Raw genomic sequence first — 12,648 nt, forward strand, 5'->3', positions numbered from 1 at the left:
TCAGACAACCGTAAGGCTTGATGTCATGTCACTGGAGCTGTACTTCCTCTGCACTGGTCAGTCATCTCCAGGCAGGAATCTTTACAATATCTGTGTAGTGCCAGGGCCCTTGGTTATGCACGGATCTTCTACACAGGGGCAAAGTATATAGAGTTTTCAGACTGCAAATACACAACATAAAACCAAGGACCCCCCTACACCCTCCCACTGCTGCCAACCATCAATACGCACTGTTACATAACTTGGCAATAAAAGTATGTGCTGCTATTTAAATTAAACTCCATTAGGTAACATCAACACAGGGCTTTGTTGTTACTGGGTTCTTTTTTGGAGGAGAATGATGAACAGTAAGGTGTACAAATTAAACGGAAGCAGAAAAGACTGTGAATGAGAAATCTGAGCTGTGAAACACATACTTTAGTTAGTCAAGAAAACAAAATCAGAAGACTCTTGACTGCCGAATGAAGCACAGGGAAGTAATGCGTTTCTATAAAGGAAAAATGATCAAACTATAGGCAAGCACATTCCCCATGCCAACAACACTGATGAGTTAAATGAGCAGGAGAGCAAAATGTGCTTCCTCACCACAGGACACAAAATCCTGCTTTCTGCATTCCTTCTTAAATACACCCAAAGTTAAGGAACTCAAACGAAAATGTGTCTGTAAAAAAGTCTGAAGCCTCAGAAAAATACATCCACATAAACTGGAGGACAAGAGAGGCAGAAAAACCAGGCCAAGCCTGGCAAGCCAACCTAAACCACGATGGAAACAGGCCTCACTAAGCTGGGCGAAGGCATCTCTGGGACACAGCTACTCCGCATCCAATGCTCTGCAGGGCAGGTCCTCCAAGCGTCTACAAGGAGGAGGCCTTGCCGAGGCCTCAAGGCAGGTGAAGGCCTGTCGGTCAGCACACAAGCCTTCCTTCCCATGCTCTTGGGGAGCTGCGCCAAGGACAGGCAGCACCCCTGGAGGCCACAGAGAATGTTCCTTGGCATGTCTGGCTCCCGCCGTGAGTGAGACCAACACGGGCAATTCCCTTTTCTACCTCTTCCAGCCGCCGCCTCTGTTCTTTCTGCTGCTCGATCCGCTTCTGTCTCTCTGCCAGCAGCTGCCTTTTGTACTCTTCCTGCTCGCGGAGCTGCTGCTCCTGCAGCAGCTGTTGCCTGCGAAGAGCCTCAGAGCGCTCCTTGTTCTCCTGCTGCAGTCTCAGGAAGTCCCGCCGCAGAGTGGACTCACCAGGCACATTCACAATGGAACTGTGGGAGGAAGGAGGGGCTTTCAGGGCCGGGCACAGACCACACAGCCGCCCAGAGAGGCACCACCAGCCTCCCCACTCTGTTGGTGCTCAGTCTGTCACCAAGTCCGGCTCTAGGGCTTCAAAAACTGTGCTCACAGCAGTGATCTCATCTACAGCTCAGCAGTCCCACATCTTCCTTTACCTTCAGCAACCATCTGAAAGCTCTGTCCTCCACGCTGCCTTGACAAGATACTTCTACTCAGGACTCTCCCATCCGTTCAAAGTCTTGTCAAACCAAAGGCTGAAACCACCTTCCTCCAGGTCACTAGTCCCTTCCCCTCCAGTGAACAAGTCCCAGGGCACTCTTCCTTCCTCCCTTCCTCCTCCTGTCCCCGTCTGGTCAAGCACCCCGTCTTCACACGCATTCCCTGCCACTCCGAGCCAAGTGCGTTTCCTGAGTGCTCAGGTACAATCACCAGCGTCGTGCTTGGCTGGTCCTCCAGTTGAGAATCACTCCTCCAATTCCACACCACCCGCAGCACAGGGCAAACCAATTAATACCCTTGAACTGCCTCTTTCACACATCAGATTCCTATCCAGAAACATTTACATTACTCATGAAGTCAGTTCAAATTCCTCTAAAATTATTAGTTTAAACTACATCCAAATCTTCTCATAGTTAAGGTATTACAGAGCTTCTTCATATATTTTGTCTTATCTCTCTTCAAATTCCCATTCTCTGGTACAGGTTTGCCACAGATCTCTTGGCATTGGTCACGTGTAGCTACAGCATAAACAAGTGCCAGGCAAACCCATTACTAAGAATCCCAAGGTCCCCCATTCCCTGGTAAATCGGTCATCAGGAGACTCATGCTACCAATGTTAACTCCTCTACTTTCTGTTTCACTCTACCTTGGAAAGCCAGAGGTAAACCCAACTATAGACCATAAAATGGGTCAGTAGAGAACACACCCTAAACTACAGGAGACAAAATGAGGGGGAAAAAAATCGGGGAGTGGGGAGAACTGCAGAGCCTTCAAAAGAGGCCCTGCTGGCCCAGGAACAAACAGCTGTGTGCTGGACTCCTCGAGGCAGCACAAAACCTCCCAGAGCAATCAATGCCAAAGGCACACCTCCACGCCCAGCCCCATCTGCTGCCAAGTGACTGTCCTTGCTGAGGAGCCACCGGAGGAGGTGGGACGGGAGGACTGCAGAGAAAGCACGGGGAACAGCAAGGCACTCTGAAGTCGTTTAAGAGTCATCCCTCCTGCCCACGAGCTCTGAAATCCCTGCACCAGCATGAAACTTGATCTCTCCTTGGAGCAGGGCACTGGAAAGCAGCTTTGTCCTTACCTTGGCTCTCCTTCCTGTTCAGGCACTTCCTCTTCTTCTTCCTCACTCCCACTATACTCGTACTCAGTTTCATCTGTGAAAACAAGGGGAAGGTATAGGGGACAGCTCACCAATCTGACACATGCCTACATAGGCGATCATCTCCAAGAGCATTATGGCAGAAAATACACAATGTGTTCTTTGTGGAAATAGAAATGTGTATAGAGAACCTGGGTAGGACTCAGGAAGGCAAGGAAAGACGCCAGATTTCCATACTGAACAGTGGCAGATCCCTGGTTAGCCCTGCTCCCCACTGGAAGCGCTAATTCCTGTACACAGGATGCATTGCTATCGGATACACTGAGCCCGGACAAACAAGAAGTTGCCCAGGAGCATAAGCAAATACACAGTCTACTTTAATGTCAAAATTCAAAAGAAAGAGAGCTAACTATTCAAACTAACCAAAACAAGCAAGAAAATCTGGTTATTTTAAGCAATTAGGGGTTCACTAAGACCACAGCAGTATTGAATACAGCAGGACTGTATTGAAAAAAAAAACTGAGTCATTAAGTAGGAATCTGCTGCAAAAAAACAAAATCAAACATTTCCACAAATTTAAAACAAGGCAAAACCAAAGAAACAACACAGCAAAAAAAGAGACAAAATTGTTCTACTTGGACCTGTCTTTAAACAGAAGTATTAACAAGAACTCATTTTTATTTCCACAGGTTTTACAACATTTTCCTAAAAGTAACATGCCACTTTACCGGTCCCTCCACAACTATCAGTATCTAACTTTAAGAGAACCATCCCTTTTTTTGTTTGTTTTTGTTTTTTCTTCATACTTTTTGTTGAACTCTCTACTTAGTGTACAGTTACTCTTAGGAGTATAAATTTAACTGAAATTGGATTTTGTAAAAAATAAGAATGGGAATGGGAGAGGGAGGAGGAAGAAGGGTGGGAGTAGGGGCAGGAGGGAGGGAAGGAATAATTACTGTTTCTAAATTTATATATATGAAATGCATTAAGTTTGTATTCCTTAAAAAGAAATTAAAAGAAGAGAGCAAGAGCAACCCAAACCAAAGAGGTTGGAGAGAGAGAAAGAGAGAGAGAGAGAGAGAGAGAGACACTACTCACAACTACATTTCTATTTCTTGGCAGAGACAGGTAAGATGAAAACCAGTTTCCTGGTAAGAAAAAGGGTCTCAAGAACCTAAAGTACAATTCACGAAAGTTCATCAATCTACATACTGACATCAAGTTCTTCTGTTAGATAATCCAAACTATACAACTGTAAAGGACATTTAGATAAAAGCCAGCTTCTAAGGAAAATCCCAACCAAAAATCATCTTTGGAATTCTTTAATCTGTTATTTTAAGAGTTTCATACTATAAACTACTAATTGTTGACAAGTGGCTGAGGATATATGGAAGTTAAGAGGTCACTGTGACTTGACAAGAAAGGAAGTTAGGTACCCCACATTCCCCCCTGCAGAAGCACCTAGGGCAGTCAATGTGGCACAAATGTTAGCTACTACAAATAAGTCATGATGCAATATGCAAATAATTTTTTCCAAAAAAAGAGGGCTACCAGGTCAAACGAGGGTTAAGGGTGAAAAGGGGACTTATTTTCAACCTTTAGTTCATTCTGTTACAGAGGTTCGATATACAAAGCTTAACTACTTAGATGACTGAATGCATCAAAGGAAAAAGAATTTACCTTGAACACCAATGACTTAACTAGAAGTACCAAAACTGCATGAGATTCAAATGAACACACGGCAAGCTCAGTTTAGGCCTCCAGTGTGATGCAGACCATTCTCACTGCCTTGAACTTGTCTTTTTCTTCTTTGGTCTTCGACATTTATGTGTCAAAACAAAGTTCATCAATGGCATGCTAGCTATCCAAATACAATTCTATGAAGTTACTGATCAATCCTCTGAAAGGGTGGTTTAATGATGATAGTGAAGCTTAAACTGCACCTTGTCAAACGAAAGAACAGAAGGAAAACAGAGGGCACTCCAGGGAGGAGGGCACAATGTGTGCAAAGATGTAAAACAAAGGCTGGGGACAGAAAGGAACCCTCAGTGACTAGCACAAGCACGTCCTGTGCAGTCATAAAAGTCGTCAGGTACTGCACATAGCCCATGCCTGACTGTGCCACCTGCCTGCAGCAGGACAGAGGAAGGTGTGCCTGAACAGGAAAGGAACACAAGGAACACACCGACAATGATGGCCACAAAACCCAAATGAGGTCCACCATCAGCACATCCACGATGACATCAGAAGAACAAAGACGTCTGCTGTGATGTCAGTGTAATGGGTGACAGCGTGGCACACACCACACAGCTCTGCTCCACAGCCCCTAAGCCACATCACTGAAATGAGTGGCAGTGAACCATGTAGGCACTGGCCATGGACACAATCTCACAGCCATGACAATGATGACCAATTCTAATGGACAAGAGTCTACCAATGAAAATTTTAAAAGATGAAAATAAAAATGGCATTACAATACCTTTCTCTCCTCTCTTCTTTCGGGTCCGGTCTATATGATCCTTAAGTTGGATTCTAACTTGCCTTTCATTTGGCTGGTCCCTTATGAAAGGATGTTTCAAAAGCTGTTCTGTGGAGGGCCGCTGCATGTAATTCTTCACCAGGCATCCCTCTATGAAACTAAAAAATTTCTTTGACCTGTAAGAGGAAGGAAAAAGCTTCAACAACTTTTCAACACAAAGAGCCAGCTCCAAAGTATCAGTCACTTGCAAGCCTGCAAACAAAGAGCTCCAAAATTCACTGTGAATGCAAATGAGTAAGAATTCACGTTCACAAATGTGCAGGAATAACAAGAGGAACAGAAACACAAATTCAGAACCGTTGGGAACCAGGAACATCAATTAACACAGTTCAAGGGTTACACATCACTGCCAACACTGCACAGAGCAGTAGGAAGGTGAGCTGTGTTTAAATCTAACATTGCTTAGTAATCACTTACTCATGGGAAGGTATATTTGTGAGCAAGCAAGATGAAGGGACCAGGTATTTTCTAAACACAAGGACATTCACCACAGTATAGTTGTCAAAATCAGGAAATTAACAGAGACGGTACTATTGTCTCATCTACAGACCTTATTCAGATTTTGCCAAGGATCTTCTAATGCCTTTTTGCAAAGGAGAACATTTAAAAAGGAGGAGCAAGGGGGCAGTGGGAAGTCTGTGCCAAAATGAAGGCAGACAGAGGATGGATGTCCACTGTCTAGAAGATAAGGACAGATACAGAGAGAGAAACGAAGCCCGGCAGGGCCTAACTGCTGGGCTCCTGAATCTGCTCACTGACGTTCCGGCCAGAGCTTTGGACCAGCTGACTGCTCAGTTATCAATGCTTCACGTGCACACGTAGAAACGACAGCTGGGAGAGCCCAATGCCTCTGACATCCCATGCACCCTTCTTGCCACTTTCATTCTGGCTACTTTCTCCATGCCTGGCTCAAGGTGAACCCCAGCCCAAACCCTAGTCGAGACACCCTTACCCAGCCTTTTGAGACTCAAGGCTTACCAAGCACCACTTTATCCAACATTCCCTCAGTCAGGAGAATTCTCCTCAGGCTACCTACTTTTAACTGACTGTTTAATTGATTCTGTTGGTATGACATGGTAAAGGTCAAGAACTTCTTCCTATTTTGCAATTCCCAGCAATGCTTAACACTAAGGGTGGTACATCACTATAGGTTATGTAATAAATTTTTGTTGAATGAATGAGGTACTGAGTCTTTAAAAATGTGATTAAAAGAATTCATGCAGTTCTTTTCAGTAATTTACTGCTTTTAACAATCATTTCTATCACCTTACTATTTCCATTCTAACTTAATTATTTTTTCAATTCAACAAAGAGTTATGTATATATGTTTAGGTTAGGCTCTATCAGAAATACACATAGGAAACATAGTGGAAGAATTTTAAGTATACATAATAACAAATTACAATCAAACTCCCAGAGGAGGAAAAAAAAAAAATCCTACCATAGACTAGACAACAAGAAAAAGCAGGATATTTGATACTCCAAAAAGAGGGAGAGAGAAGACAGGATTACAGAGTAAAGGAACAACATGGACAAAAGCAGAGAATTGTGGAAAACAATGAATCACTTTCTGAGGTTTATAGGAAAAGGGGAGAAGAATGGAAAACCGAGTTGTGTCTGCTCAGAGAAAGGGCCTCAAAGGCATTAGGAGAAGCTGTTGCTTTGTTCTGTGGTTACTGAGGAGCACAGAAGACTCTGCACAGTACAGTGAAATACTCTTAACAGAGAGATGCCTAAATTCTGCTGCCCCAAGGATCACTTCATGGAACTCATTAAAAATAGAACGGCCTGAGTCCCTTTCCAGACCAGAAAGGTTGACTCTCATGCACTGTGCCTACCAACTAACATCTGAACATCAACAATGTACCAAGTATTCTTTAAAATCTACTATTGGGAGCCAAGTGCAACAAGTTAAGCCTCTGCCTGTGACTCAAGCATCCCATATGGATGCCAGTTTGAGTCCCAGCCGCTCCACTTTCGATCCAGCCCCTTGCTAATGCACCTGGGGAGGCATGGGAAGATGGCCTGAGTGCCTGAGTCCCCGCCACTCACGTGGGAGATCCAGATGAAGTACAGGAAACCTGGCTTTGACCTGGCTCAGCCTGGCCTCTATTTGGGGAGTGAACCAGCAGATAAGAAGATATCTCTCCTTCTCCCTCCCTCCCTCCCTCACGTCTGTGTGTTTGTGTGTGTGTGTGTGTGTGTGTCCCGCCCTCTCTCACTCTAACTCTGCCTTTCAATTAAATAAATAAATATTTTTTTAAAAAATCTGCTATTGAGTTCTGCTGAAAGAAAGGTCACTGGTCATCTTTGGAAAGCTACCTCTCTGGAAACAGCAGAAGTCAGCATCTGGGGAGAGAAGGGCAGCGATCACAAAGGCGGTCATATCGTCTCGTCCTTTCAGAAGCTGTGGGTAAATGGGAATCATGATGGACTTGGATGAATGTGGTATCTTTAGAGAAACACAGGAAGCATGTATTTAGTACTATTTAGTACCATTTATAACTGTCTCTTTGTATCCCTTCATCACATATAGGGATTAACCCCAAACTGCAAGTACTGGAATGATCAGAGTGTGGTCATTAATTAGGTAATTAATTCATGCCCTGGAGAGAGACCATTAATTCAGCAACTCCTCCAGGGCAGACTGCCTTCAGTAAAGCTGACAGAGGTGTGGGCATTTGTAGCAGTAGGTAAGATGCTGCTTGGGACTTCCACATCCCTTATCAGAGGGCCTGGACTCAAGTCCCTGCTCTGCTTCCAATCTCAGCTCCTGCTAACATGCATACTGGGAGGCAATGAATGATGGGCCAGTCACCTGAAGCCTGTCACCCAAATGGATAATCTAGTTTGAGTTCTACACTCCTGGCTTCAACCTAACCCAACCTTGGCTGTTGTAGGCATTTGAGGTGTGGGTCAGTGGATGAAAGATCTCTCTCTCTCGCCATATAGTTTTCCTTCTCTACCACTCAAATAAAAGGGAAATAAGTTTTAAAAAATTTATAAAATCTGGGGACTGGCGCCGTGGCTCACTTGGTTGATCCTCTGCCTGCAGCGCTGGCATCCCATATAGGCACCAGGTTCTAGTCCCGGTTGCTCCTCTTCCAGTCCAGCTCTCTGCTGTGGCCCGGGAGGGCAGTGGAGGATGGCCCAAGTGCTTGGGCCCTGTACCCACATGGGAGACCAGGAAGAAGCACCTGGCTCCTGGCTTCAGATCAGTGCAGTGCCGGCCCTGGCGGCCATTTGGGGAGTGAACCAACGGAAGGAAGGCCTTTCTCTCTGTCTCTCTCACTGTCTATGACTCTACCTGTCAAATTAAAAAAAAAAAAAAAAAAAAAAAAAAAGAAATGGTCTGTGGTTTCATTTTAAAAAAATTATAAAATCTGATTGACAGCAAGAAATGGAAAAGCAAGTATTCCCTGTTCAGGTACGAGTCGCTCAAGCCCTAGAGCTCAGTCCTGGGTGATGCCCACCATACACATCGGGCTTTCCTGGGGCTTTCCACCAGAGGTCTCAAGTCTCAATACAAAGAACAAGTGGGCCTAAAATCTTTGTACTGTGTGTACTAGGTACTATAAGAGCTGTCCAAACACTGGTAAATGAAATTAGACAACCATAGTTATCTGGAGTTGAAGACAACAGATTAAGAATGAGAAAAATCCTGCCAGCAGAAAAAAGTGTGAAAAGATTGGTGAGATGTCTGGGCAGTGAGGAGCAGGGAGACACAGGAAGCAACCCAGTGTGAAAGAGTGTGTGTGTACACACCCAGGATGGAAAAAGACCCTGAAACATCAGAACACGAGCAACCAAGAAGGAAAGAGCAGACAGTAACAGCTGAAGAGGCCAGATCTGGGTCGGAAGGCTTAACATTGAAATCTTCTTCATATTTCAGAATGAGAGAGGCAAGAAGACAACCTTAACTATAAAACTAGTATGAATAGTTTCAAACAAGAAAAAACAAGAAAACAAATAACTCATGGCAGGTGGGCATCAGTAAGATGGGCCCAGGAAAACAGAGGGAAGACTCACATAAAAGGGAACTTCAAAAAGATCATGGAAGAAAGGAATTAGAAGATAAGTTTATTTTGGTACAAAAAAAAAAAATTCGGAAATTCATTCATGTGGGGTGCTTAAAATAAAAACTCATGGAAAATGTGTATTACAAAAAATTATGTGTGGATTTCAAAATTTGTGAACCAAAATTATCTTTAAACTTTTCATGAACTGTTCGAAGTACCTCTGTCTCTGAGGAGGTTGGGTGTAGATAAGAACTAATGGGCAGGCCCAGAACACTGCAATTCTAAAAATGCTCCTAAAGAAAGGCATCATTATCTCCATGCCTCTATGGATATTAACATTTGGGATTGACAGTGTGTCAGAGTTACAAGGAGAAGGCCACCCAAGGAGAAAGGATCACTGTGTTAATACGCTCTTCTGGAACAAGAAAGGATATGCCTAACTTCCATTTTTAAAAAACAGTTACAGTAAATCCTTCCATTAATTTTGAACTTCTCCTTCATCTGAGGAACTCCAGGTCAACACAGCTTTGCACTGTTTAATGGAAAGATGTACAGTAATATATTACACATAGAACTGTTTAAATATTAAAATGGAGCTTCCATCCTTAAAATCATGCCATAGTGATTCAAATGCTCACTTATCACTCTTCTGTAATTTAGAGAGAACTGATCAGGAAACTGCTCACAAGCTAGATTGAGGTACTACTTAATTATGTGATCTCGTGATCTTTGGAATTTAAATGGTCAAAACTCCACCTCAGAAGAGAGTAAAACTAAAAAGAAACAATTATTTAAAAAAAAAAAGAAAGAAAGAAAGAAAGCAACCAAATTATAGCTTACCATTTTTTTGACTTCAGCCGGGGAGGAGGGTTTCTGGGAATGAGAAACAGTGCTCTCATTGGATGCATGTCACAGAGAGCTGGGGAGAGGAGACGGTTGTGTCAGTATGGCACTTCTTATTTTACTTATTTTTGATTTCTAGGGCTCACTTACAAATAACATCAAATGCTGTGTCCCATTGCATTGTCCAATTCATTCAGAAGCAATCTAGACATCTAGTTATGAACTCTAGGGTAAACCTTGACTGTCTCATTTAAAAACAAAATACAAGGAGGACAAGAGCAACAAGAAGAATATACCATTTCAAACAGAAATTGGAAAGTCTTCATAAATTAAAGATAAACATTAATTCAAAGTCTTAAAGGAGTTAGGTTTTTAAACCATCTGTAAGATTACAATGAAAGTTATGGTATTTTCATAGAGTTGTAGGGATTAAGTTCACATGGCTTGTGAGCAACTTCACATAATGCCTGGAACAGAGTAAGCATCATGATGTCCTCCAGAAATGTTCACCGGTCATTATCTAACTGCTGGTACTGTGGAAGAGCAAACACGTGAGAGGTGGAGTTGCTTACTTCTGTGCGAATAATGCTTGCACTACTACTATGACTAGCTCCAGTACACACATGCCAGGCATACACACACACACTGATGTCACCAGAGGCCATATACATGTCCATGTGTTTATTTACCTGCAGGACATGCAGGCAACACTATCCAAATTGTGAAAGAAAACTGACAATGGGGCACCAATACTTCCCTTCTCCATTCCTTAGCAGGACACAAGAGAACATACGCATATGATGTTTGAGGCAAATAACCATTTCCTTGTAGCAAACTAACTGTCAGCTATCAATCAATATTTTTCATTCATTCAACAAATATTTATTTAGCAGTAACCAGGACTACAGTGATGTGTTCTTCCTGTGTACCTTTTTCGGGGAAACTAGCAGAAAATGCTGACTTTTCTTGGCTCTCTACAGGGCCACACTGTCCCTGATCAAAACGCAACTGTATGAAGTTCTCACTGATTTAACCCAAACAAGACGCAAACACTGTCACAACATTTCAGAGGTAATACCAAAAAAATTTATGCCTCCATTTGTAAAGTCAAAACTTAAGTGATACTAAAATTTCATACATTAGGACCAATTTCAATATTAAGTCTAAAATGTAAAAAGAACAATTATTGCTTATTATCTGATGTGAGCATATTTTCAAGACACATATGTGAATCCAACTGAAGAGAAAATATATAGCCTATAGACCTCCAAGGGGTCTCCAAAAGGAAGTATGCTTGCCAAGAATCCCTCTTACATCTACGACATCACTGTATTTATAGTTCCTGCATCTAACGGCCCCACCAGGACTGTCTTTATCCACGGAGTTGTTCTTTTGAAGCCTTGGGACTGGTTTAAGTTACATTTAACAAGTGGGCTAAAAAGGAAAGTTACTTACGGGGAGCACCTTCTGCCATCTCAATGGCCGTAATGCCACAAGACCAAAGGTCACTCTGCAAAAATAAAACAGGACGTTACTGATACCTGTGAAGCCACCAACCTACACAGCTGGCCTTTTACACAAATATAGAAGATTTCTTTGGCAAATAAGCTGAAAAGAAAGTGCATTGGGAAACTGAAAGCACAAACACATTCTCAGGATACCTTACAAGTGAGTGATTGATAAAACAAAGAAAAACTGGTTTATTAATGACAACCTCTCATTTCTAGAGATAAGCTAAAGATGGCCCACATAAAGGTCCCGCTCTAACTAACCAGGGAAATGTATGCTGTTCGGTACGTTTGTTCATTTCTATACAAGCAACGGTTTAGATTCCTGGCCCACATTATATTTATCTTTACATTAATACCTCAAATTTAATTAAGCAGAAAGCATTCTTTATAAAACGTCCAAAACAGAGTTTGTAAAATCCACCATGGATCACTAATTTAAACCACGCTGCCAAGCAACTGTACTCCACCCTTAAACTAAACTGTGAGTTGTTTTCCCTAAGTTAACCCTCAAACTTGAATTGATTTCCCCATTCAAATGTAAGTTCCATGAGGGTAGGCACTTTTGTCTATTCATACTTTCACTTATATGCTATCCTAACCAAGGAATTACCTAAAATTGCTCAGTGTAAGGATTTGCTTAAAAAAAAAAAAAAAAAAAAAAAACTGTGACCTAAGTTGGAAAATAAAAATGCATCTTCATGGAGTTCTCTCTACCACAGGAGTACAAATGGGTTGGGCTCCAGCTTAACACAGTGGCAGCGGCAGGATAAGCCTTGCTGCACAGCCCTGGTGTGAGGCAACCCCAAGCACACCCATCTCCCAGGAGCTGATCTTGCTAAGGTTCTCCTTGATCCTAAATGAGCCTTTCCAGTTGGCAGGAAACACAGATCTAGAGGGCAGAACATTTTACAACTGGCCCAGCCTCTTCAGCAAGTCCCTTCTGTGGGGAAAAAGGGAAACGAAGGGGAGGCAGGGATGGGGATATTCAGTACAGAAAGAAACAACGGGCTAGGGGTTTGGCACAGTGGTTGGGCTGCGCTCAGCAAGCAAGCCTGTACCCCATACATCAGACTCCCACGTCCCAGCTCCACTTCTGATCCAGCTTCCTGATAACACAAACCCTGAGG

At 42.9% G+C, this 12,648-nt stretch overlaps 1 protein-coding gene across 47 annotated transcripts in view; it reads right to left on the minus strand.

The window, feature by feature from the left end:
* The window catches only part of MAP4K4 (mitogen-activated protein kinase kinase kinase kinase 4), a 185,393-nt gene that overhangs the window by 42,588 nt on the left and 130,157 nt on the right, over window positions 1-12,648 (minus strand). For 46 of the 47 annotated variants that reach the window (XM_051835170.2, XM_051835218.2, XM_051835191.2 and 43 more), the window contains 5 exons: window positions 11,466-11,520; window positions 10,008-10,086; window positions 5,089-5,264; window positions 2,592-2,664; window positions 1,047-1,257 (listed from right to left, as the gene is read on the minus strand). In XM_051835170.2, the coding sequence (XP_051691130.1) occupies window positions 1,047-1,257; window positions 2,592-2,664; window positions 5,089-5,264; window positions 10,008-10,086; window positions 11,466-11,520 (594 nt within the window). Of the gene's footprint in view, window positions 1-1,046; window positions 1,258-2,591; window positions 2,665-5,088; window positions 5,265-10,007; window positions 10,087-11,465; window positions 11,521-12,648 lie in introns of those variants that run through there. The other variant, XM_051835313.2, reaches the window with a different exon arrangement.

The sequence above is a fragment of the Oryctolagus cuniculus genome, chromosome 2 (genome assembly GCF_964237555.1).
Source record: "Oryctolagus cuniculus chromosome 2, mOryCun1.1, whole genome shotgun sequence".
In the NCBI taxonomy this organism is placed as follows: Eukaryota; Metazoa; Chordata; class Mammalia; order Lagomorpha; family Leporidae; genus Oryctolagus; species Oryctolagus cuniculus.